General features: G+C 37.9%; 3 protein-coding genes across 4 annotated transcripts; all 3 read left to right on the forward strand.

Moving 5' to 3' along the window:
• The first annotated feature begins 1,293 nt into the window (after nucleotides 1-1,293).
• si:dkey-73n8.3 (uncharacterized protein LOC100150965 homolog) lies at nucleotides 1,294-6,473 on the forward strand. Of its 2 annotated transcripts, XM_035414530.1 has the most exons (7): nucleotides 1,295-1,623; nucleotides 1,975-2,090; nucleotides 2,181-2,336; nucleotides 2,499-2,603; nucleotides 3,103-3,312; nucleotides 4,233-4,419; nucleotides 5,909-6,473. In XM_035414530.1, the coding sequence occupies exons 1-7, from the start codon at nucleotides 1,610-1,612 to the stop codon at nucleotides 6,009-6,011; spliced, it is 891 nt and encodes a 296-aa protein (XP_035270421.1). In that variant the 5' UTR covers nucleotides 1,295-1,609; the 3' UTR covers nucleotides 6,012-6,473. The 2 variants fall into 2 exon arrangements, with proteins under 2 accessions (XP_035270419.1, XP_035270421.1); XM_035414528.1 differs by having other exon boundaries at nucleotides 1,294-2,090.
• A 2,496-nt stretch (nucleotides 6,474-8,969) lies between these two features.
• zgc:112332 (uncharacterized protein LOC553712 homolog) lies at nucleotides 8,970-16,770 on the forward strand. The gene is made up of 7 exons (XM_035414527.1): nucleotides 8,970-9,367; nucleotides 10,017-10,132; nucleotides 11,454-11,609; nucleotides 11,945-12,049; nucleotides 12,761-12,970; nucleotides 14,274-14,466; nucleotides 14,749-16,770. Exons 1-7 carry the CDS (start codon nucleotides 9,354-9,356, stop codon nucleotides 14,849-14,851), a joined length of 897 nt encoding a protein of 298 aa, XP_035270418.1. The 5' UTR covers nucleotides 8,970-9,353; the 3' UTR covers nucleotides 14,852-16,770.
• A 676-nt stretch (nucleotides 16,771-17,446) lies between these two features.
• On the forward strand, nucleotides 17,447-20,498 carry LOC118224917 (protein transport protein Sec61 subunit gamma). Its single transcript, XM_035412770.1, has 4 exons — nucleotides 17,447-17,589; nucleotides 18,308-18,421; nucleotides 19,804-19,906; nucleotides 20,360-20,498. Exons 2-4 carry the CDS (start codon nucleotides 18,328-18,330, stop codon nucleotides 20,367-20,369), a joined length of 207 nt encoding a protein of 68 aa, XP_035268661.1. The 5' UTR covers nucleotides 17,447-17,589; nucleotides 18,308-18,327; the 3' UTR covers nucleotides 20,370-20,498.
• The last annotated feature ends 3,361 nt before the right edge of the window (nucleotides 20,499-23,859 follow it).

Raw genomic sequence — 23,859 nt, forward strand, 5'->3', positions numbered from 1 at the left:
AGCCTGTGACCACCTTGTTGAAAAGTATGACAGATGGAAGAAATCACAATGTTCTAACACAGATTTAAGTCATTTGAAATAATTCTAAAACTAGCCAAGTTTAATTTTACAGCATTTGTCATAATTTATGATGCATTATGATATCACATCACACCAACACTGTTGTCAAAGCAGGATAACAGCACCTGTTCCTCAGTAGACTGAGGAAAGTTGCCATGCCCCACTGCCCTAACCTCTAATTTCTATAAATGCACCACTGAGAGTATTCTGTCCAGCTGCATCACTGGCTGGTATGGGAGCTGCACCACCCTTGACTGCCAGGCTCTACAGCAGGTGATGAAAACAGCCCAGCTCATCACAGGTTGTGCGCTACCAGTTGTACAGGATGTCTACTCCAGAAGGTGTTTGAAGAAGGACCTCAGCCACCCCAGTCGCAAACTGTTTTCTCTGCTGCCTTCTGGCAAATAGTGTCAAGAGCATCTGATCTCAGACACTAGAGGGCCGCGAGGCCTTGCCGTACAGCTGTCATGTGCAGCTCCTATGGGAAAGCATGCAAAGGTAATATGCTGAGAAAAGTGAAAGATAGTACAAAGTGCCCATCACAAGCAGGAGGCCGCCGTACAAAGGTAACCGTCAAGGCAGGTTTCACCGTAGCCTATATACATGCAAATGGCCCAACAGCAAAATACAATCACTATAACATAAAACTGACCTTGTGAAATCCACCGGAGTTTTTGAGAGTGGCACATTCTTAAGGCTTAGTTTAGCATGGTGGTGCTTTCCACAGATCAAAGACATGGGGCTGGCCGTGGCTGGAAGTTCTGCAAGTCAATTTATAATTGTTGACCACTGAAATCGTGAACTCACAACTCTTGTGATAGATTTGTGCAAACTGATGGATTGCAGAGTTTGAAAAAAATCGAGAACCAACAGCATGTTTTGGAACATATGCCTATTTGACATGCAGAAATCCAAAACTGAATAAGAAGTTTAGTGAAATGGAGTATCATAAAAGTATCTCAGCATGTATGTCATTGTGAACTGAATGGGCACATTGTGTTAGGCCTATGGTTACAGTTAGGCATCAAATTGGGGTGGAAAATGGGGGAAATAAAAAGATGGACATAATCAAGCCCATTGTGCCAGAGCATTCTTTGGTAACAATCATTTGCCATAAAATTGTGTAACATTAAATAAAATGTAATCCCTACTTGACAGTATAGAATCATTGTATTTATTTTTCCAATTTATTTGTAAAGTCTCACTAATTACCCCCTTATTACAGACACAAGGTTCTTTCACAGATAAGAACAGTAAATTAGGTGACCCAGTTTTGCCGTTATCACATGGCTTCACTTAATACGAACTCTACGCAAGTATTAGGACCGCAACAGGATTTTTCTTGGAGCTGACCTTTTAGTAATAAAGCCCAGATGATTAGCACACCGATTATACGTAAAGTGGACTGAATGGGTGTGGATTCTGATTATGAAGCAGTTCCTATCATAGCAGACAGGGACATAGAAGCTGTGACAGACTGCAGTGCAGCGGGACTGTTGAATAATCTTAAAACTTGTCAAGCGGCTTTCTAACTGCCAGTGCAGTGGCGATGGATATGTTCAGGTAAGACATTTCATTTTTAAATTTCAGTTACAACATAATTTCCATGAAAAAATATTGCCGGAGTACTACTGTAATTGCTAATAATCAAGTAATCATATACAAAGTATCACATTATCACATTAATAGAAAAATCATTCTTGACTTTATTGCATTCCACTTAGGTATCCACATGTTAAAGTACTTTTGATTTTTTTACCTGAAATAGTTGACATAAATGGCATAAGATAATTATAATGTTAATACATGTACTAAACTAACAAAACATGCTTCATTCTTCAGTGCATTCTTCAATGTAGAAAAACAACAGTTAATTGAAATTTGACCATTTGATATGATAACACACACTGACAGGAGAGTTACTGGGAAAAGCTGGTCATCTGAGGTCAGGCTGGACGGGAAAACGGCGATTGTGACCGGAGCCAACACGGGCATTGGGAAAGAGACAGCGAGGGATCTGGCCAAAAGAGGTGGGTTCAGAGAACGCAAGCTGAATTAATGAGTCGGCTACCGTTCCTGTCGACTTAACGAGAGGCCAACCGTAATTCTTATACTCTCAGGAGCTCGGGTGATACTGGCTTGCCGGGACATGGAGAAGGCTGAGCTGGCAGTCAGGGAGATTATGAGAGACACCGGGGTTGCCGATGTTATTCCCAGCCAACTAGATCTTGCAGACACCAAGTCCATTTGCGAGTTTGCTGAGCATATTTATAACTGTAAGTCACACATTTACACTTTCTCTTCAATGTGATCCCCACCCCCATTGTATTAACTTTGCATTCCGATTGTCCTATTTTCATCAGAATTTATTAAAAGAAGAAATGACCTTAATATGGTGCTCACAGAAAATGCTGATGTACGTATTTGCTTACTTGCAGCAGAAAGTTCTTTGCACTTTCTCATCAATAATGCTGGCGTAGCATTATGTCCATACTCAACCACTGCAGATGGATATGAGATGCAGTTTGGAGTCAACCACCTAGGTATGCTTTCTATGGAAAAAGCAGTCAATGTACTCTTGCATTTCTTACATTTTAAGGAAACATGCAACAAAAAATAGAAAATGTAATACTTCATTTCAGTGTTTTAAAAAAATAAGAACAGTTGATAGTAATATTTGTACTGCTGGATATTGCAGTCATAAATAGCAAATGGGAATGTTTTCATTTGTGTAGTCTCCTCTATCAAATCATTTGAATGACTTATACGAAATGTAAAACTATATTAACATTATTTATCATTATTGATGGGATGGCAGCACATGGGTCACAAACATATCAGTTAATATGAAGCTCTTTCTCCAATTCATAAAATTCAGCAGAACTGGTTACTATTCCCTGTAAAAATTATTTATCATTTCTGTAAGTGGAACTCCTCTTCATACCTTCTGTGATATGATCTGATAGGGTTCAGAATAATCCTGTAGTGAGTATTAGATTACTCTGTGTTTGGCCTGGTTCCTGAGTGAAGCTGGTTCTTTAGGCCACTTCTTCCTCACTTTCCTACTGCTGGACCTGCTGAAGCACTCAGCACCCTCCAGGGTGATCAACCTCTCCTCCATGACACACAAAATGGGCAGGATCCACTTTGAAGACATGAACAGTGAGATGAGCTACCATCCGGCCCAGGCCTACGCGCAGAGCAAGCTGGCCAACATCCTGTTTACCCGGGAGCTGGCCAAGAAGCTGGAAGGTGAGGGCCCATTAAGACCCCTAAGACAAATGGCAAGTGAGCTTGTAGCATACTAACTTTACAAGGTAACTTGTTTTGCTCTGTGCATTAGCGTTGCATGTTCAATATCCTTGAACTGTATCTAAATATTTTGTCCAGGTATATAAGCGGATGCTAATTAAAATGTAACCATGTAATAATGTAAAATTATAAAATTATACATTTAAAGCTGCATATTTCCTGTATGCAACAGCATTAGAGAATCACAGTTATCAGGAAAAAAACTGACGTCAGAACAATAACAGATAATTGATTCAGTGTGAACCAGAGCTAATGAATCAGGCCATAGAGCAATGTGAGTACCCCATGCCTCAGCCACAAATATTTGGTGATATTAAAGCATAACTGACTACTCACATGCATCCATATAAAATCAACACCACATAGCTACTTTTGAAATCACACCAATGTAGTCTTTAATTCTTAATCTATAAAAAGTCATTTTTTCCACATATTTTCAGGAGAAATAGTATAAAAACTATATACGAATCACTAACCAAACAGAATTCTGAGAGGCAGGAGTTCATTTCTGTGCCATATAAATTATTCAAATCGGCACAAAAAAGAGAATTTTATAATAAATCATAACTGGCAATTAATGATAGAGTTTCTAAATCTCTCTGGAACTCAATTACCTGTTTGATTTTATTCCCATGGTGGGGTCTGCTGATTTATGGATATTCCTCCAGATAATTACTAGCCAACAAAGCTGAAGGCCATAGGACTAGGGAAATCTGCCAGGAATACACAACACTACAAAAAAGTCTATCATAAATGAATCCTCGAAGACAAATAACAGAATTTAAAGAGACACATACTACTGAAGGATGTCACCTGATGTCGCCTGTTTTGGGGCCAGCTGATTTGCCTTGTTCCTTCAGGCACGGGAGTGACGGTGTACGCTGTAAATCCAGGCATGGTCAACAGCGATGCGTTCAGGCACCTGAACAACTCCATTCAGACGTTCATGAAGGCTTTCAGCTTCCTTCTCAGAAGGCCAGCTGAAGGAGCCTACACTACCCTGTACTGCGCACTGACTCCGGACCTGAAGTCTGGAGGATACTACAGGTAAGAGACAACGTATCTGAGCACTTCACTTTACGCCATGCGGAGAGATTAAAAACTATTTTGATACTATAGTAAAAAAAAACAAAAAAACAATTGACCTGGAAAGCTAACATGTCACGTACACAAACTTGCGTGTGTGCTTTAAAAAAAAAAATTAAACATGTTTCCCATACTGAACCGCTAATCACCAAAATTGTTTAATTGATACATTTGTATGCACTTCTTGTTTTATAAACTTGTTGATACCTGAAGTGATATTTTGACTGTCATGTATCATAACTATACATATGATATAACTTTTTTATGTTTGTGGTGTCCTTTTTACCAGAGTACCCGTAAACAGTTATAAATGCAAAACAGAAAGTTTCTTGGTAGACAACACATTAATACCTCACTAATTAAACAGAGTATGAGAAATCACCCCTACAAATCAATACGAGTCAGTCTCTTTAATCTCCACTCTGTGTAACCCAGAGTAATAATTTACTCATTCATAATCACACTATTCAATAATTATTAACACAAACCTATTGGGTCCACCATAAATTTTTTCTCAATGGAATAACCCTACATCATAAAAAGCTTGAAACATTCAGTTAATTACAAGTATACTGCAATTTTTATCCAAGGTCACTAAGTATGAGTAAAAAGGCACACCCTAAACAAATAATCTGTAAATGTTATCTGTATGATGACACTACAATAGAAGAACCCACTCCTCACACATATGCTTTTCTTACATGGACGTACATGAGCAAAATGTTCCATTGAAAAATGTTCTACAAACACACACACACACACACAAACAGAAAGAGAGAGACAGAATGAGAGAGACAGAAACAAAAAGAGACAGAGAAAGACTATACTCAATGGCCTTTACACATGGATTTCTTTTTTCTCAATGACTGCAAGCTTTTTAATTACATTGCACATGAATCTACAGTCCCCTAATGGAGTGGACCATCTCATTCTGGCAAGCAGTGAGATGGTATGAGATTTGCATAAAAAGATTAGACAAGAGGTGACTCACACACTCCAAAAAAAAAAAAAAATGGGATTTTTATTTTACCATGTAAAATAAATGAGGGGTTGCTGAATGACCACATTGGTCTTCCTGATGAAGACCATTGTGTTAAAAATGTTAACTGTTCACTTTGTAAAATAAATACTATTATTTTTTTCGGAACATCAATTTAATGTGCGAGCCTTCTCTCATCTGATTTTAATGTTCCTGACCCAGCACAAGTTGTTTGGTGTGTTTGCTTTCTCTAATACCATCGCATAAAACGATTACCAATGTAAATGGAAAGTGCAGAGAAAGGGACAAGCCTCGGACATGCTGTACAATATATGCAACAATATAGCTTGCATTAGATGCTTCATCATTCGTTTTACACAAATTTGTTTTGTGTGTTGTATAGCAGTAAATAAGAAACTGTGTTCAGGTCAAAGTATGAACATGCACTTTTGGGGTGTCTTTCTGCCACAGTAACTGCTCCCAAGCGGAATGTTCCAGAGCTGCTAGTGATGATCGCACCGCCCGCATCCTGTGGATGGTCAGCTGCCAGATGCTAGGGATCCGTTGGAGATGAGCAGGAGGCTCCCTCAGGGATGGGGCGACTCCAGTGATTCGCATGCGTACATGCTTCTCCTCCTTCCTTCATATAGCCTCTATTGTGACTTATTATATAATCTTCGCTTTGCCTACTTTTATCTGTCACCAGAAATAATTAAATAAACAATAACATCAATTTATATCATTAAATCGATGATGTGATACTCAGATTCCTCTGAATTGATTACATTTTGTGTGATATAGAGTAGGTGGGTAGGTGGAATGAAATGGGAATGTTGAGGAGGATGGCACAAATTGCTGTAAGTATAGTCTGGAAGCATCTATAGTCAAATAAATGTTACAAGACATGAATATGATATGTAGTAGCATGTGAGAATAAGATGAACATTATGTAACAGAAAGGAGACATCTACAAGCCCAGAAATTTTCACCAAATGTGGTTAGCACTAGGAAAATTAATAAATATATGTACACTTTGTTTTCATGAGTAGTTATTTCTATGAACCTGCCATATATATTTCCCTACAATATCCATCATTAAATTATTTGAAGATTCTAACTTTTCTGAAAACAAAAACAAATACACATATAAAAAAACTCAGACAAAATTCATTTATTAATATAAAAAACCTGGTCCTAACCAAGCTTGCTTGGTTTTTTGTCTTGTCAAGGATTGTGTGTGTGTGTGTGTGCGTGTGCGCGCGTGTGTGTATGCTTGTGAGTGATTTGGCTTCTTTATTCTGATTTGGGTAACAAGGTTAGTTTTTCAATGCTCAATTATCATGAGATCCTCATTAAATTAGGTTTAATTAGAAAGCATGCATGTACATTGTGACCTCCTTTTCTTCAGACATCTTACTGTTTATGAGCCTGTAAAGCTGTTTAGTTTAATTTGACCACAAGGCACAGACCCACTTGGCATTAAGATGTGGTTTGAAGCCTTACCATTTTCTGTTTAGACTTCTGAATAGGGTTCTTCAAATATATATATATATATATATATATATATATATATATATATCAGTAGTTTTTAGGAATTATATATTATGAATACGAATGTCCCAGGCTCATGACAATTATATGTTGCTACTAAATTATCTGAGTTACTACAGTTTACCCTAATTTACTTAGGGTAATTAAATTAGGGTCAACTAAATTAGGGAGGACTAATTTAATTACTACGGTTTACAACAAAACAAATTATTTACAACCAACAGCATGTTATGGAACGTTATTGCCCCTTCTTCCTGCTAAGCAATCATCCTTACATAAAGCGTCTTCGTAAGGTGTTGGGCCACCACGAGCCACCAGAACAGCTTCAATGCACCTTGGCATAGATTCTGCAAGTCTCTGGAACTCTACTGGAGGGATGGAACACCATTCTTCCAAAACATATTCCATTTGGTGTTTTAATGCTGGTTGTGGAGAGCGCCGTCTAACACGTTGGTTCAAAATCTCCCATTGGTGTTTAATTGGGTTGAGATCTGGTGATTACGAAGGACACAGCATATAATATCATTTTCATACTCATCAAACCATTCAGTGACCCCTCATGCCCTGTGGGTGGGGGCATTTTCATTCTGGAAAAGACCACTCCCATTAGAATAGAAATGCTTCATCATAAGTTAAAGGTTATCATTCAGAATAACTTTGTATTTATTTGCAGTGACCCTTCCCTCTAAGACAAATGCACCCCGCAGCATAACAGAGCCACTGGACCCCCTCAATGCAGGGGTCAAGCATTCAGGCTTGTATCGTTCTCTTGGTGTACGTCACGCATGCACTCGAGAATATTGTGAAGGATGACTCAGCTGACCGTATCACTTGCTTCCACATCTCTGTAGACCAGTGCCTATGGTTTTTGCACCACTGAACTCTCGAATGTGCATTTGTCTTTGTAATAAGGAGTTTATTCACTGCAACCCTACTATAATATCCCTCTCTGTGCAGTTGTCGACGGACTGTTCTTACTGACAGTCTGATCACGTCCTGAATTGACATTCTCAGTCACCTGAGGAAGAGTTGCTCTTCTGTTTTTCCTTACATATCGAATGAGCACCACAGTCATCGAATGTGCACTTTCAACCACAATTTCCAGCCATATTTACTGATGTCTCCCATAGATCTAAATGCAGATGTCACTTTAGTCACTGTTCCTATTGAAACACTAACCAGTTTTTGCAGTCTATATGACTGAAGCTCCTGCCATCCGTGGCCACATAGTGAACCCTCGTCCAAAGTCACTTAGATCTTTTCCTCTTGCCATTCTTGATCCAAAATCGAGGTCAACTGGGCCTGCTCAGCATTTTTATACATGCCACAGAGTATGATAGGATGTTAATTGCTTAATTGTATCATACGGTACACATGTATAGCGGCATTTGTCATGTTTCTCCACTCATTCATTCAGGTTTTTCCTTTAATTTGTCACACGTTTCACCCCTTAATGTTTCCAGAATTGCAGCATTCCCTGTGATAGGGAATGCTGCAATTACATGCACCCTGGAGTTTTACCCTGAATTTTTGAAAAAGATTGCCATAAACGTATCAAGTGGGGACATCTAGTGGATAAACTTTTTAAATCATCACCACATTGCCTCGCAGATGCTACAAAAAAAGGAAATTATTCAGGCTCACGGTTTTTGCATAAAAACGTTTGTATGAAATTTCAAACTAATGTAAAAGGAAATACAGAAAGCAAAATATTCCATATTTGCAAAACGCAGGCTACAGTAGGCTACTTTATGCTAATTGAAAAAATGCAACACACAAACATGACTCTTGTAAAATCACTAAATAAAACGTAAAACCCCGAAACATGCCACAATAAACGGCATAAACAAAACAATAAAATAAAATAAAAATACAAGAGCATCCGTCCTTTTCACAATGACTGCCACTTTATGTGAAAAACAAACCACAATGAAACACTGATGCAACAAACGTACACAAGCAGCCTAACTATTTCACACGGGCTGAGACTAGAATCCCTTAAACACGTTTTACTCCGGCGGTAACGAAGAAAGATCCCGCGAAATCGTACGTACAGTATCGGAGTCTGTATATCTCACATCATAGTGAACCAATGCAGTGATTTGTGCGTTTTGTTTTCCAGCAACGCTTGCGTGTCTGGTGGAAGCATTGCTTAAAAAATAGAGCTGCTTGCCCTTACCTTTTGATTGGACGGAGACTAACACGCCGTTTGTTGTGTGGAATGAATAAACCGTGATGGTATTACAGTGAAGGGACGGAGGGTTTATTCACGAATTAGAACTCAAGGAAGAAGGGACCTGAACGATCTTATATTGAACCAACTCGAGCTTTTAAGAAGGAAAACTGTAGCTTTGACTTGAGAAGAATGCATTCAATAAGGTAAGTCGTGACTTGTGTTATAAAAAATAGTTAGCGTACATGTGCGGAACTGTGGGAAAGTTTTCAAATACCATGGGGAATTGTGTTCGGAGTTACAGCATTCCCAATCCAGTTCATTTGGCCTACAATTAAAGGTGGATGTTAACTTCATGTTTATGTCAAAATAGTGACAAGAACCTCATAACAAAGGACCATCGACGAAATCTTTGAAAATAGCTTGATGAAGCAGACATTTACATTGAAAAAATAAAATAAATACAATACCTTGCAATACCTTATCTATTATCCTGCAATTCAGTAAACTTTAATGTGCTATACACTTTGCCTTGGTAGACAACGTAAAACGTAAAACAAATGGCCTTATGCACTGTTAATGTTACAATATGAATATGATGGTCCATCCACAGAATACATGTGGACACTACATTAAATAGTATTTGCATATCTAGTGCAGTTTTATGTTTAAAGTATTGTAAACAAGAAAATCCAGTAGGAAGCATTGCCTTGGGGATTAATAAGTAATAAGTACATATTTGATCTCGTGGAGATTAGGCTATTTTAGTGTATGAATTTTCATGAAAATACATTATTATGGGTGTGTCTGTGTAAATGCCTGTAATTACCACTTTTCTGTACCCTTATCTTTCAGAAACTTTTTCTGTGGTCAGTGGTCCTCCTCTGCTAGGCTTGATGAGAAAACAGTGATTATAACTGGGGCCAATACAGGCATTGGAAAAGAGACAGCCAGGGATCTTGCAAAGAGAGGTACTTTTTATTATTAAGTGTTTTCAGATATATCTAATGCATTGTAGCGCTGTAACTTTTTCACACTATATCTAATGAATTGTAGCTCTACAAGTTTTTCAGCTGTATCCAGTGCATTGTAAATCAAAGTTCTCAGCACCTGATGATGTTTACATGTTTAACAAATAAGGTAAACAAATGAACTGTTTAGTGATCAAAATAAACAGGAAGAGGCCCGTTTCATTTCCATCATGTGGGCTATTTTTAATTTCTCATTCACTAGATTCAAAACTCTGCATGCATGAGAGCCCCATTGTATTTGCTCCACGGGCTTCACATCATTAGGGCTGCATCTCATTTGCCACATTCCATTATGAGGCATAACTAAATGCATCATCATAGATGTTCTTGTTGTGCTAGACTTTGCCACACCAAGCAACTGGTCCTCTCTCAGATGTAGCATGTGCTATGGTGACACTATGTCATGCCTAACCGTACTGACATATCTTTCCCAAACAAGCATCCAGTACCTTCACATCTACATACACATGCATGTGTGTTGAGAATGTGCATACTAAAGAACCCTCTGGATATCCAGTATTATTCATTATTCTTCAACAAAGAAAAATGTTTACTTTTATTTTTTATTTAAACACTAAAATGAAAAGTATTAGCCTAATTTTGTATTTGGAATAGTTATATTAATTGCAAAATGATGTCAGTCCAGCAATGCATACTTACTGAAATATTTGAATTCTTTGGCAGCTCAGATAGCTTGTCATACTTTACCTTTATGTCATATGCTTGATTACTGTTTTTATTTCTGGAAAATGATTATTTTGAGAGAGTTATCCAACATTCACATTCCCACATGAAGCTGACAATGAAACAAAAGCACTTTGATGTAGCCCGGGCAAATTGCTCTAATGGAATCGACACTGATTTCTTATGTAATTAATGGGAAAATAACTAGCGTCTAGCCTCAATGAGCTTTCCTCAATGACCAGTACTGAACTAATGAGCCCATCCTGTGATATTTAGCCAAGTAAAAGTGTAAGAAATCAAATCAGCATCTTTTCTATTCTGCTAAATAAATTGTTCTTAAAATGCTAACCTGTGAATTTATTCATGTAAATGTGTATAACATAAAATATCAGTAATGTAAAATTCATACAAAGAGAACATTTGGAATAAGTTTTTTGAATGATTGGTGCAGTATATGCAACTCAAAAGTCATTACATTTCATTACAGTACAAACAAAAAATGAGTGTATGAAAGCTTTTGGCTGTTGCTGGGTTATGTTACCATCTGCTAGTTTAGAAATCTGTTGATTTTTCCCAGGGGCTCGTGTAATTATGGCTTGCAGGGACATGGCAAAAGCGGAGGCAGCAAAGAAAGAAATCGTACAGGATTCTGGAAACCAAAATGTTGTCATCAGTAGACTTGATTTGTCTGACACCAAGTCAATCAGGGAATTTGCCGAGTTAATTAACAAGGGTAAGTCAGTCTGATACTTGCTCATAGTCTCTATGTCCTCATTAGACAGCTCTACATGTTTGGGTAACAGTTCAGTGAAGATATACTGTATAAACTCCTGCTTACTTTTATCAGGTTAATTTGATTTTTGTGCTGTGCTTTGAAGAATATTTGGTCAGTTGATGTTGTGGTATGCATTTGAAAAGATAGCAAACTTGCCAGCATATTGATGACTCTTCCTCAAATACAGTATATCAGTATTTCAGCATTTTATTAAAATATAATAGGGAATTGTTGCATTAAAATATTTGTTTTCATGTGTATATTGTATGTATTCCTGGTCCTTTTCATTCCAGAGGAGAAACAGGTTAACATTCTCATCAACAATGCTGGAATTATGATGTGCCCATATTCTAAGACAGTGGATGGTTTTGAGATGCAATTTGGAGTTAACCACTTGGGTAAGAGTTCTGTATATATGTACAAAAAAACAAAAACATATGGGCCTTCCTTGGCCAGCTAATGAACATAAAACCTTAAATGCAAGACTAATCAAGGCTAGCATAAGATAGCCTGCTCAATGGGACTGTACTACATAATTAGTCAAATTGTCATAATCAGCTGTAGACTAAATAACTTTATTGCATTAATAAATGATTCAAGAGAACTGGTTCTGTAGAAAAGTGAGCTCCTTTTAGTTGAACTCTTTTAAGTTAAATTCACCATTGTTTCCCTGCTATGTCTTACTTTTGTTTTTCATGTTCCCTTAACGTTGCAATTTACAAGATTCCAACCAAATTGTGTACATGTCCAAGAAAAGCACAGGATGTTTTCCTAGAGTGTTCATTATTACTTAAGTTTAAACACTGAAACACAGTATACACCCCCTCCCATATGTTTGACCTCTTCTGTGAAGAGGGCAAATGAAGAAGGAAATGGAAGACAATGAGAAAACCAAACAGGTCAGGCATGACAATTCCTGACGTTAAATCGTTTAACATAGCCTTGTGTCTGCCCTCTCCCGTTAATTGGCATACATGTGTATGTTCTCTCCAGTTGCGTGACATGTACACATGTGGACCTTATCCAGATGTGTGACATATCAATGTGTGTACCCTCTTAACTTATTCGACACATACGGTACACATTGTGTGCCCCGTCTACTTATGCAGGTCACTTCCTGCTGACGTTCCTGCTGATTGATCTGATTAAACGCTCGGCCCCAGCCAGAATTGTCATCGTGGCCTCGGTGGCGCACAGCTGGGGCAGCATTAGGCTGGATGACATCAACAGTGAGAAGAGCTATGACACAGCCAAGGCGTATTGTCAGAGCAAGCTGGCCAATGTCCTCTTCACACGTTCCCTGGCCAAGAGGCTACAAGGTAATCCTCTCTTCAGATGTTAAAATAATCAAAAGACCACAGATGATGATGATAATAATAATAATAATAATAATAATAATAATAATAATAATGATAATAATAATAATAATAATAATAAATACATTGTGTTTACTTTGGACCATTCATTGAGCTAAAGATTTACCATCTCAGCCACCACACATATCACTCAGCAATAGTGCACAACAGCAATAGTGTCATAATGTTCACAAAACATCAGGTGATTTCTGCTTGTGTTCAATTTAAATTAAGTAGTTTAATAGTAAGAGTGTGCAATTACTGTAACACATTTTTCACACATTATTAGTGTAAAATATTTGAGGAATAGGGTCCTAAATGTTTGTTAAATATTATATTAATTATTCATATTTCATTCATAACAGGACACTTGCCAGTTTCAGGGCACTTGGAACTGGCAAGACATAGAAAATGTCCTTTTTTTTACCCTTGCTTTTTTTTCTATGGACACACTTCCAGAAAAAAAAAACGTATTGCTATGACAGGAGTCGTTTGTTTTTGTATGGTGTATAGCATGCATTCAATATTGTAGATTAATTATTGTTTATCACGTCGCATATATGTATTGTTATAGGTGCAATGATGCCAAAATGTGTTCCATTATTAATTCGCTCAGGCTCCCTGTACCATGTATACAGCTGTACTCTATATTACCTGAATCAATAGAAAAAATAAGCCTAGAATTGTCTCGATTTAAGAGATAAAGACATGGAGCTGATCTCCTTACTCAAGGTGCGTACATGGTGAGTCCAAAGAAAAAAATGGAGAAAAGCTTTTCTTCTCTAAATAAAACAAGTACTGTCTCATCCAAACATGAAGGCACACACCGTTTGTAGATATGCTTCTTGCCACTGTCTGACTATGCCCTGATGAAGACTGTAAGAGCCACTTTGTGCGGGTGCTCCTGTCTCTTTGTAGAGCTCTGTAAAGCTTTGTAAACCTTTCCTGGGATGGTTAAATGATCAAAAGACCTGCTCTTTAATCTTTATTTACACATTCATGAAGCATAAATGCCGTTTTTGGGTGAGCAAGTGCTATTCAAATTTATTATTCACAAATATGTACGGCTTGTTTTTTTGTACCTTTTAAAAAAAAAAAAAAGATAAGTGTGTGCCTTGTTCAGTGGTACAGTAAGACAGCAGTGTTCTACTTGACATCTGAATGATCAACTTTCTGGTTTTTCCATTTCCACTGCAGCCTACAGATGTATAATTCAGTCTAACACCCAACAGTGCAATGAACATTGAATGGCTGTGTCACTTCCTAGGCACTGGTGTGACAGTGTACTCTCTCCACCCGGGAGTGGTGCAGTCAGAGCTGTGGAGGAATCTCAGCACGGCCATGCAAATGGCCGTCAAGGTGTCCCGGCCTTTCACCAAGACATCTGTGCAAGGCGCACAGACCTCCATCTATTGTGCCGTTGCACCACAGCTGGAGAAGGAAAGTGGGGGATATTACAGGTATTCCTTAAAACCTAAAGACACCTTCCACTAATCATGAGTAGTATGTCTTTTCTGGGAAAGTAAAATCAACGAGCTTTGAAAATGTGTGAAAAATAAGCCAAGGGTAGGTGTTTGGTAGGATGCACCAAGCACAAAGCAAATCATTTAGCCTTAGAAGACAATTGGGCATCTACAGCACAATACAAATTCAGTCCTTTGGGCATATAAATGTCTATATTGTACTAAACTGTAGATTATATTTCCAGCGGTGTGTTCTAACACTGTGTTTGTTATTGTCAGTGACTGTGCACCAGCACGGTGCACAAGAGCTGCCTCAGATGATGAAATGGCCCAGAAACTGTGGGAACTCAGCTGCCAGATGCTTGGAATTACATGGGACTGAATGCATTGTATCAATTCTTGTTTTGTTGTCTTTAATGTTACAGTAGCTAGACCCTGATCCAGAAATATTTACAAAAGGTTTTAATAATCTTTAGCATTGAATATAATTCCAAATATGTAGACTAATTTTCAGTTTAGTCTAATTTTCTTTGTTATTGGCTAATGTGAAAACAGTTTCGTAATTTAAAAATACCCGTTATGTGCAGGTAATTTCCATACAAAGGTTGCCACGGCAGGTTTCACTGTATTTTGTGTAAGACCGACATGTATTTCCTCAGAAATTTTCCAGGTGCTTTTGCCTTCATCAATTCTTCTAATGATTTTTTGTCTAGTGTTTATGTAACTGGCTTACGGGCTGCCATTTTGCCAAATGACTGGAATCAAAGACCAGGTTAACGTGGGATAATACTTTTTTAATGACCTCAATGCCTTGATTCTTTAATTTACATAGCAGACAGCTATCAGATCAGAACATAAGCTTAACAAACGCAGAGAATGACAGAGAGCCACACTGTCCTCATGTGATCCGTTTTACAATTAGATACACATTACAATGAGTATGCAAAACAAGGGATGGCAGCGACAAGCGACTATTAAAAAATCGTAGTAGTGCCAAACATTAGCAAGCTGGTTGCTAGATAGCCAGCTATTATGTTGGTGGCTGCTACAATCAGCCACCATCCATTATATTCCTGAGTCCCATGGTTGTCCTTTGCATGAATTGTGGGACCAACTTTTGATAAACTGTCATCCAAAAGAAGCCAACCTAATGACCCAGTAGCAAACTAATGTTAGCTTACATACAAAGATGAATGAAAGTTGGGAACACATTGAGCTCAAGATTTACCTGAAAGTTGAGAATATACAGTAGCATTTATAGCTACCTGAATCTGTTGCTAGCAATGGACAAGCTGTGAAGAAACTTAAAAGCTTGGAGGCTTAGAAGTACATTCATTTGAAGATATGGACAGTTTGGTCATTCATGTGAGCAGCTCTGTTTACATATCTCAAGAGTACAACAGCAAGTACACATGGGATTCAAAACCTTTGTTATGCTATACAACAGCACAGATATTAAAAGAATTACAAGACAAGTTTTACAAGACACCTGTCATTTTAGTGACTTCCTAGATCATAGCCCATATAAACTGGAAACTGAATCACTGTTGTTGGTCTACAAGCAGACACCCAGAGAAAGTGTTTGCATTATGGTATATTGAAATGGCACTCAGTTAAATCTGCCCAGCCCTAAATCCTGTTGTTTTTTCTTGAAATTTAGTTAATTTATTAATCTGATTTATATATTAATCTGCTCTAGACATATAGCCCCCTCAGCTACAGTAGGAGTACATACAGATTCCCAAAACTGACAGTTACAATAGCCAGCTATAAGCTAATCAATCCTCACTCACTATACGCTATTTACATTATGTATGTATTATTATTACATACATTTCTCGTAGTCTAAACTCTAAACAGATACCATGCAGTGTTCAATATGGTGTGGACTACTGTGGATACTGATCTGTTGAGAAAGTGTCTAAAACATTTGTTTTTTTTTTTATTAAAGTGGTTCTCGTAAGTGCCAACGAGATTAAGATGCTGAGATTTGTGAAACTCTGCTTTGAGCTTAGTAGCTGTCAGATGCATCAATAAACCTCCTGTGTGAGGGCAACAGCATGGCTGATGACTGCGTTGTGCAGATGACTGTGATGCAAAGGTACGGGCCTAGAAAGTGAAAGGGCGGGCCAAAAAAGTCGCCATTATGGACAGTTGGCCACAGTGTGAAGGTGGATCACCAAGACAGGTTTCACTGTTATTGCCAAGTGACCTGAAGGTCTTGTTTTTTCCACTGGCTGTATATTTCCTCTGAGAAGTTTCTTTGTTCTCTTGCTACAGTAGTATGTATTAAAAGAAACATTGTCCAACATAAAGTGTGAATTTTCTTGAGTGTTGTGTAGGATGTATTGTTTGCCACAAATAAACCACTAGTTACAGCTCTCTATTTAATATCACCACAACCGTAGCCGTAATATTTTAGAATTAAACCTTCTGGGAGGTTTATAGAACACATCAGCATGATTCTTGAACTTCAGATTAAGGCAGAATAAGAATGGATATCAAGTTGTAGAAAGCCGGCAAAGACCTGGTACTCTCCACTGTTGTTCCCTGGAAACTGAATTGCAATGATATTTTCCACTATTAAATCCCCTTGTTCGTGCTTTAGACTAGAGTTATAAGATCTTCTTGAGTCACTTTGAGTATCATACCTTGTCTTTCTTACATTGAAGCATAGGCAGGAATACATGAACAAAACTAGTAACTGTTAAAGTCTTACTAGCTACAAAAGGAAAACAAATGCTAGATGTATTCCATGTGTCGCAGACTCAAGGCCTACACAACTACGATGACCTCAGATCAGTTGATGCTCTATCTTTACCATTGCATCTGCATCATCTACAAAATCTCCAGAAATTGCATCTGCCAAGAGTCCAACAACTTAAATAATCACATGATCACAAGATGCCGCGCACATTTTCCAGGTGTGAATACAGAGAAGCCAGTTAGATAATGTTGTTCCACATCTTGAACTCGTATACTATCTTTGAAGTAAGTCGGAACTGGGCACCTATAACATCCGGGGGAGCGGGGTTATCTTAGTGAAACGTCAGCCTTCGCCGTAAAAAGTGCTTCATAAATACGTGGAAGAACAGAAGAACCTTTCGTGCACTAAGACAGGTTAGTATGTTTCAATATAGCTTTAATAAATACATGGGATGTCTTCAAAAAGCTCTGTGGCAGCAAAGCATGATAGCTAGTTTGTTATCAAAACGTCTTTCTGATGATCAAACAGCTACCGTTCGAATGGTTGAATTGCAAGAAAAAGCTAGTCTATCGCAACCAGCTACTTAACGTTAGCTAGCTAGTTTGCCAATGAGCTGTCTATTACATTTAGCTTGACTAACCCTAACTAGCTAAAGGGAAAGCGACAGTTGAGCAAGTAGAAAAGCTGCTAAATATTATAACTGGCTAAGTAGTTGCTCGCTGGTTAGTCTAGTTACTGATACCGAGTAATCGAACTTCACTAAATGCAGCTAACATTACCATGTTGCAGGTGAAATATGTGGATAACGTTACTTAAACGGCATCGTATTGAATATAAGCTAAATGCTATCGATTCATCAGATCCAGAGCCATGGAACTTGAAGTCACAGTCCGCTGTTAGTCCGAGTCGTGTTGATTTGCTATGTTAAATAGACAGGATGTTTTGGTTAACGTTAGGCACTGCTGCTAGATAATTAACGATACATGACTTAATTAAAATCAGAATAATTTAAACTACTGAAAAGCTGTGTAGTAAGTAGCGAAGTAGTAAGAGGTTTATACGCAGTGTTGTACACGCGTGGGATGTTTGATGTTCATGTTTACTAAAGGACCGAATGATTCTTTTTTTCAGATAGATAACAGACAGCCGCCATGGATCAGATAATGCAGTTTGTGGAACCCAGTCGGCAGTTTGTGAAGGACTCAATCAGACTAGTGAAGAGGTGTACCAAACCAGATAGGAAAGGTAAGTCCGCCACACGTATCCGTAAAAGGTAGCCTATTTATACCAGTGCGTATTTTCCCTACGTAGGTGCTTTTAATGTTTACAGTTTACCCTGTCATATCGTGCCAGAAATACCTTTGTTTGCCACGAAGAATACAAATCCCATGTTCATGTTCTGCTGCAATGTTTTATTAAATGAAAGACTGAGGTTAGTAAGTATTTGAACACGTGTTTAATTAATCACTTTTTTTAAAAATCCTTAAACACAATTCAGATTTGGCTCATTTGCTTTGTCTTTGAATTCTTCATTATCTTCCAGATGGTTAGTTTTAGTGGCCAGGTGTCCACACTTTCACCTATTAGGAACTTATTATTTCACCTCAGTTTTTCATTTGAACAGTTAATTTACCTCTATGCAATTGTTTGCAATATAGTGCAATAATCACATGGGATTTTTATTCTTCATGGCATACAGAGCCATTTCTGCCATAATGTGGCTTAAGAGGGTGATTTTCTAAACATGAAAAGCACCTAATTAATAAAAATGAACAGCTTGTTAATATTCTGGGATTGCAATTGTGGTTGGAATGAAAATAGCATGCACACCAGGGCCCCAGGACCGAGTTTGGGAAGCACTGCTTTAGGAGTTCAGCAGTACTACAACATCGCTATATATGGGTATTTTTTTGTATTTGAAGGATTGCTTTCCTGCACTCGCTTGTACACTTCCAAGTATTGTTTAATTATTCAACAGATACACAGGTAGGGCTGGGCAGTATACCACAGCATTAATTATCGAGCCTCTTCGGCACCATATGGTGTATTACCTTTCTTTTCCTCTTTTTCTCTTTAATTATACCCAATGAGGTAGAAGCCAACCATGCTTCAGAGGCCATGTGAATTGCTTCTGGAGAAAAAAACATGTCTTGTCTTTTGGGTGCTGATAAGACAGCCAATCAGCAGCAAGGTCGTAAGGCTTCCATGTGATCATGTGATGTGTTTTCATCATTCACATGGAAGCTGTAAGGTCTTGCTGTTGATTGGCAGCCTTATGGTTACCAAATAGATAACCGTGGTGACTATTTGTTTCCGGAAGCATTTCATGCAGCCTCTGAGACGTGGTTGTTTACTACCAAATCAGGTATAATTAAAGGGAAAAAGACCAAAAGAGAGCCAATACACCACAAGGCGGCTACAAACCGTATTGCATTTGATAATTGTCATCGTGGTATATCGCTCAGTCCTATACACAGGTGGACTTCAGATTTTGCAGTGGTTTAATTCATGCTGTGATCATGTTAGCCAATAGCCTGTATCATCAAACTTCAATTTAGTTAAACCTGGGATTTGCACATTTGTGAAGTTAATGGCCTGTGAACTAAATTAGCCACTTATTTCTTTAGAATTCCAGAAAATTGCCATGGCAACTGCAATTGGATTTGCTATCATGGGCTTCATTGGATTCTTTGTCAAACTCATACACATCCCCATCAACAACATCATTGTGTAAGTACCTGTAACATTGTCCCATGGGCAGTCTGTTATTAAAGTATCTCCTGGACAAATATGACTGATTATGACTGACATCACTCATTTTAGCCAGAGTTTTGTGTAATTAACTGATTATATTGAGAATTCTACAGTAACGTGATGCCCTTAGCTTTCACATACCTCGGGAAGGGCGGGTCTAAATTGTTTTGGATTATTTTAAGCTGCTCTTCAGATACCAACTGTGTAAAAGGTGTGATCATTCAGAGGTCCTCCTCTCCTGATTGCTCTACCTCTCCTGTGTCAACTGTACTCGTTTGCCAAAATAAGTCATTAGTTGTGTCTGTTGTTTTCTGCCCAATATAGGGAACCCATTATACGATTTGTGTGAAATAATTAGAACCAGACTGGCTGTCTTTTTCCCGTATTTCCTTAATGTTCCACTCATTTTTTGACTCTCCTCTCTTTCAGTGGTGGTTGAATTTCTGAGGAGCTGTACAGAAAATTGGAATTGTTGGGAGTGAAAGGTGGTGGAGGAGAAGATTCTTTTTTTGCAATCAGTGTACATTTGTTATTTGGTTATATAATAAATGAAAGGTGGAAAAAATAAGTTATTGTGGTATTCATTGGTTAACATTAGGTGAATGCATGTGCATGCACCTTTACACATATTAACATTTCAGTTTTTATCAAATATCACAAGCTGTCTCCCCTTGCAAGTGTTGCTGTGATATTTTTTTGGATGTATGGCACCTGATTGTCTGAAACTTGGAAAGGTTTCCAAGAATTGCATACAGCCTAAGTTCAAATTTTTTCACTGACTGCACAAAGATTAGTTCAGAGTGACTGAAGAAATGTTTCAGGAGCATATGAGAGCAGTCCATCGTGCATAGCAGTAAACTCATGCAAGAGACCAGTATAAAAGAGTATTGATAACCCTGTGCTCTCTGGGGCAAAATCACAAAGTGAAGAACGTGGAATAGAGTGGTCAGTACAAATTAATGAGCGCTTTTAAGCGATGTCCTCTCAGAACCTTGGGAGTGGGGTACAATGGTGCCTCTGTGAAGCTAGTTCCGCCTTTTTGTCAGACTGCTCGCGGAGACATAAAAGGCCCCCAACCATTAACCTGGCTGCCAGAGAAAGTTTAACTCACATGAAAATGATGTTTTGACACAGGCATTATACTTGACTACTGAGCATGTATTAAGCTGAAAATGACTGGACAAAGAACAAATCCATTCCAGCAGATTTCAGATTTCTTTGTTCAGTGATCTGTCAGTTTACACCAAAAGCTGTATGTATTTGGTCACCACAAACCACATCCTCTGCCCTCCTGATGGGAACAAGTATTTTATAATGAAAGCAGTGCGAGACAGGGTGAGAATTATCTCTTGTCCAGGACTAAAGCATGCAGCTCAAACTGACTTATTGAATTGGATTTGTATCTCTTGTCTGATATAAAATTGTGATTGTGTTTCAAATGGGGTCTTCTTGATATCTTGTATGAGCCATGATGTTGATTTCTTAGCTGACATTTCTGGTCTGGATTGTTGGTTGTCAGCTTGCAGGAATTCTGGTGTTTGCCATTAGCCTGTAGTAATGAAGCTCAAGTTATCTTGAATGCATAATCCGTAATGTTTTTTAGGCTACACTGGGCAACAACAACATCGTACTTTTTGATACACTGGATTAAGAAGTGTACGAAATACCACAAGATGGAAATAAAATACAAGATAAACGGAATGATATGAAAATAAAAAATATACAATATAATACAATATAATTAACTGTAATAGAAGGCCCAACATATAACAATCTGTTAAAAGCAAGTCTATAGTGAGTTTTCAATGGGGATTTAAAAGAAGAGGTGGACTTTGCCATTTGAGCTGGAAGGCTGTTCCAGAGTTATAAGGCCCTTAACAACAAAAGCCACATCACCTTTGGATTTCAACCTAGACTTTGAAATGGACTGTAGCTCTGCTCTCAGACCTAAGAGTGTGACTGCTGGTAGGGGATTAAAAGGTCTGAGAATTAAGAAGAAATAATGCATAACTTTATGGGGGGTCCGTGTAAATCTGATAAAATAGGGCTAATGTGCTCACAAATTTTGGTTCTATTTAAAATCCTTGCTGTCACATTCTTGGCTATTTGGAGGTGTGCATGGGCTCTCCAATTAGGCAAATCGCCTTATCTAAATCCAGGATTGTGAGAAATGGTCTAGAAGTTACCTTAGAAATTATAAAGAGTTGATAGAAATGAGATTTAACAACTGCTTGTTCCTCGAAAGCAGAAGCAGAGTCAAAAATATTGCCAAGGTTTTTGGCAGATGGTGTAATCACAGCAGCCAAGCAAATAAGGTGATCATCAGACTCTTCAGGCACATCACAGTAATCGGTCCGAATTGGGAAACTATCAGAATTGGCTATATGAAGGTTCTGTAGTACTTGGCCCTATCATTGCTTCGGCAAGCACTCAAAAACCAATGATGTGTCAGCAACCTATTTAAAATTCTGAAATGTCGTAAAAATGTGTTTTCATATTTTATCAATAGTTTCCTTAATTAAATAGCATTCTAGTGGTAGCATTAATGATTATATTTGCTGGCATATGAATCATGTTACAATTTAAAGCTTTTGTTTCTGTTCACTCAAATGGACTTAAAAATAAAAGGAAAATTCAAGTTTAATATAAGTTTAAAATAGCTGTTATAAGAAAAACAAAAGATAGAACGTAAGCTACAATCAATCGTTTATATATTATTTTGTTATTTCTGTGGCCTAAAATGAAATGCTGTTGTTGCATTTAATGGTGTAATGAATATCAATTTAAAGTCATTTGACTCTAATGTTTCACAGTGTTCTGTCTGAAGTAAAACTGGAGGAAATGCTCTTCAGGGCCTTGAAGCGGGTCTTCTGCTGTAAAAAAAAAAAAAAGGAAGTGCCAGGACAAATCCACTTGCAAGGACAACATTTTTTTTTAAAAATCGATCCCCTAAACTGTACTATATTAAACATTTGCATATGACCCTGCTTGATCCAGTGAAACAACAAAAATGTGGAGTTGTCAGGCAGGATGGATAAGACTGCAGGGGACTTGAATTCCTTTCTCCTCAGAAGAGTGATGGACAGCTTTTCATGGCCATGCGTCATTGAGCCATGTAGAATTCATGGCTCCTGAACTGGAGTACTGCCTGACAAACACAAAGAACCACTGCTCCTGCTTGCATACTGAAGAGTCAATGTCGAAAGATTGAAGGATACAGATGAATAAGTCACCGGGGGCATCTGTCATCCAAGAGCTGTAGACTGCAGAATAGAAAGAGCCCAGAAAAGTAAAGTCTAATGGGAGAATTAAAAACCCACAGAACAATAAGTAAAATACTAAAAAACTGTTTTAAACCAATCAAGAAGGTGTAATTTACCATGCTAATATAAGCAGAAGAGAAATTTCCAATCATTGCAAGTTATAAAACTGAGCTGCATTGAGGAAAGTGAATGACATATTGTGTACTGTATACTTTGGAATAACATACAGAATACCTGGATATACATAGTTATACAAAAGGAACAAATAAAAAACATGAATTTCGTTAAAAAGTCTAGAAGTTATTCTGCATGTTAGATCAGCGGTAACCAACCCTGTTCCTGGAGATATACTGTCCTGTAGGTTTTCACTCCAACCCTAACAAAGCACACATAATTCAACAGCTAGTGAGCTTTGTTGAGCTGCTAATTAGTAAAGCCAAGTCTGCTAAAGTTAGGTTTGAAATGAAAACCTACAGGATGGTAGATTTCCAGGAACAGGGTTGGTTATCACTGCATTACATCACGCCATCTGGAACCAGTTTGCACTTAACACGTTAAAGTAAAGTAATGTATTCCCAAAAAGAATGTGGAACACAGTTTTGAAACCAGTAATTGACAATGATGACAACATACCATGGAACTAAAATGTTAACGTTGGGTTCTTCT

This window comes from Anguilla anguilla, chromosome 4 (genome assembly GCF_013347855.1).
Source record: "Anguilla anguilla isolate fAngAng1 chromosome 4, fAngAng1.pri, whole genome shotgun sequence".
In the NCBI taxonomy this organism is placed as follows: Eukaryota; Metazoa; Chordata; class Actinopteri; order Anguilliformes; family Anguillidae; genus Anguilla; species Anguilla anguilla.

Bases quoted from the DNA above. Each gene is read 5' to 3' on its own strand.
- zgc:112332 (XM_035414527.1), top strand. The intron at 10,133-11,453 runs GTACTTTTTATT...GATTTTTCCCAG, and splicing joins CAGGGATCTTGCAAAGAGAG to GGGCTCGTGTAATTATGGCT. The intron at 12,971-14,273 runs GTAATCCTCTCT...GTCACTTCCTAG, and splicing joins CCTGGCCAAGAGGCTACAAG to GCACTGGTGTGACAGTGTAC.
- si:dkey-73n8.3 (XM_035414528.1), top strand. From the start codon at position 1,955: ATGATAACACACACTGACAGGAGAGTTACTGGGAAAAGCTGGTCATCT. The intron at 2,091-2,180 runs GTGGGTTCAGAG...TTATACTCTCAG, and splicing joins GAGGGATCTGGCCAAAAGAG to GAGCTCGGGTGATACTGGCT. The intron at 3,313-4,232 runs GTGAGGGCCCAT...TTGTTCCTTCAG, and splicing joins GCTGGCCAAGAAGCTGGAAG to GCACGGGAGTGACGGTGTAC.
- LOC118224917 (XM_035412770.1), top strand. From the start codon at position 18,328: ATGGATCAGATAATGCAGTTTGTGGAACCCAGTCGGCAGTTTGTGAAG. The intron at 18,422-19,803 runs GTAAGTCCGCCA...TTATTTCTTTAG, and splicing joins TACCAAACCAGATAGGAAAG to AATTCCAGAAAATTGCCATG.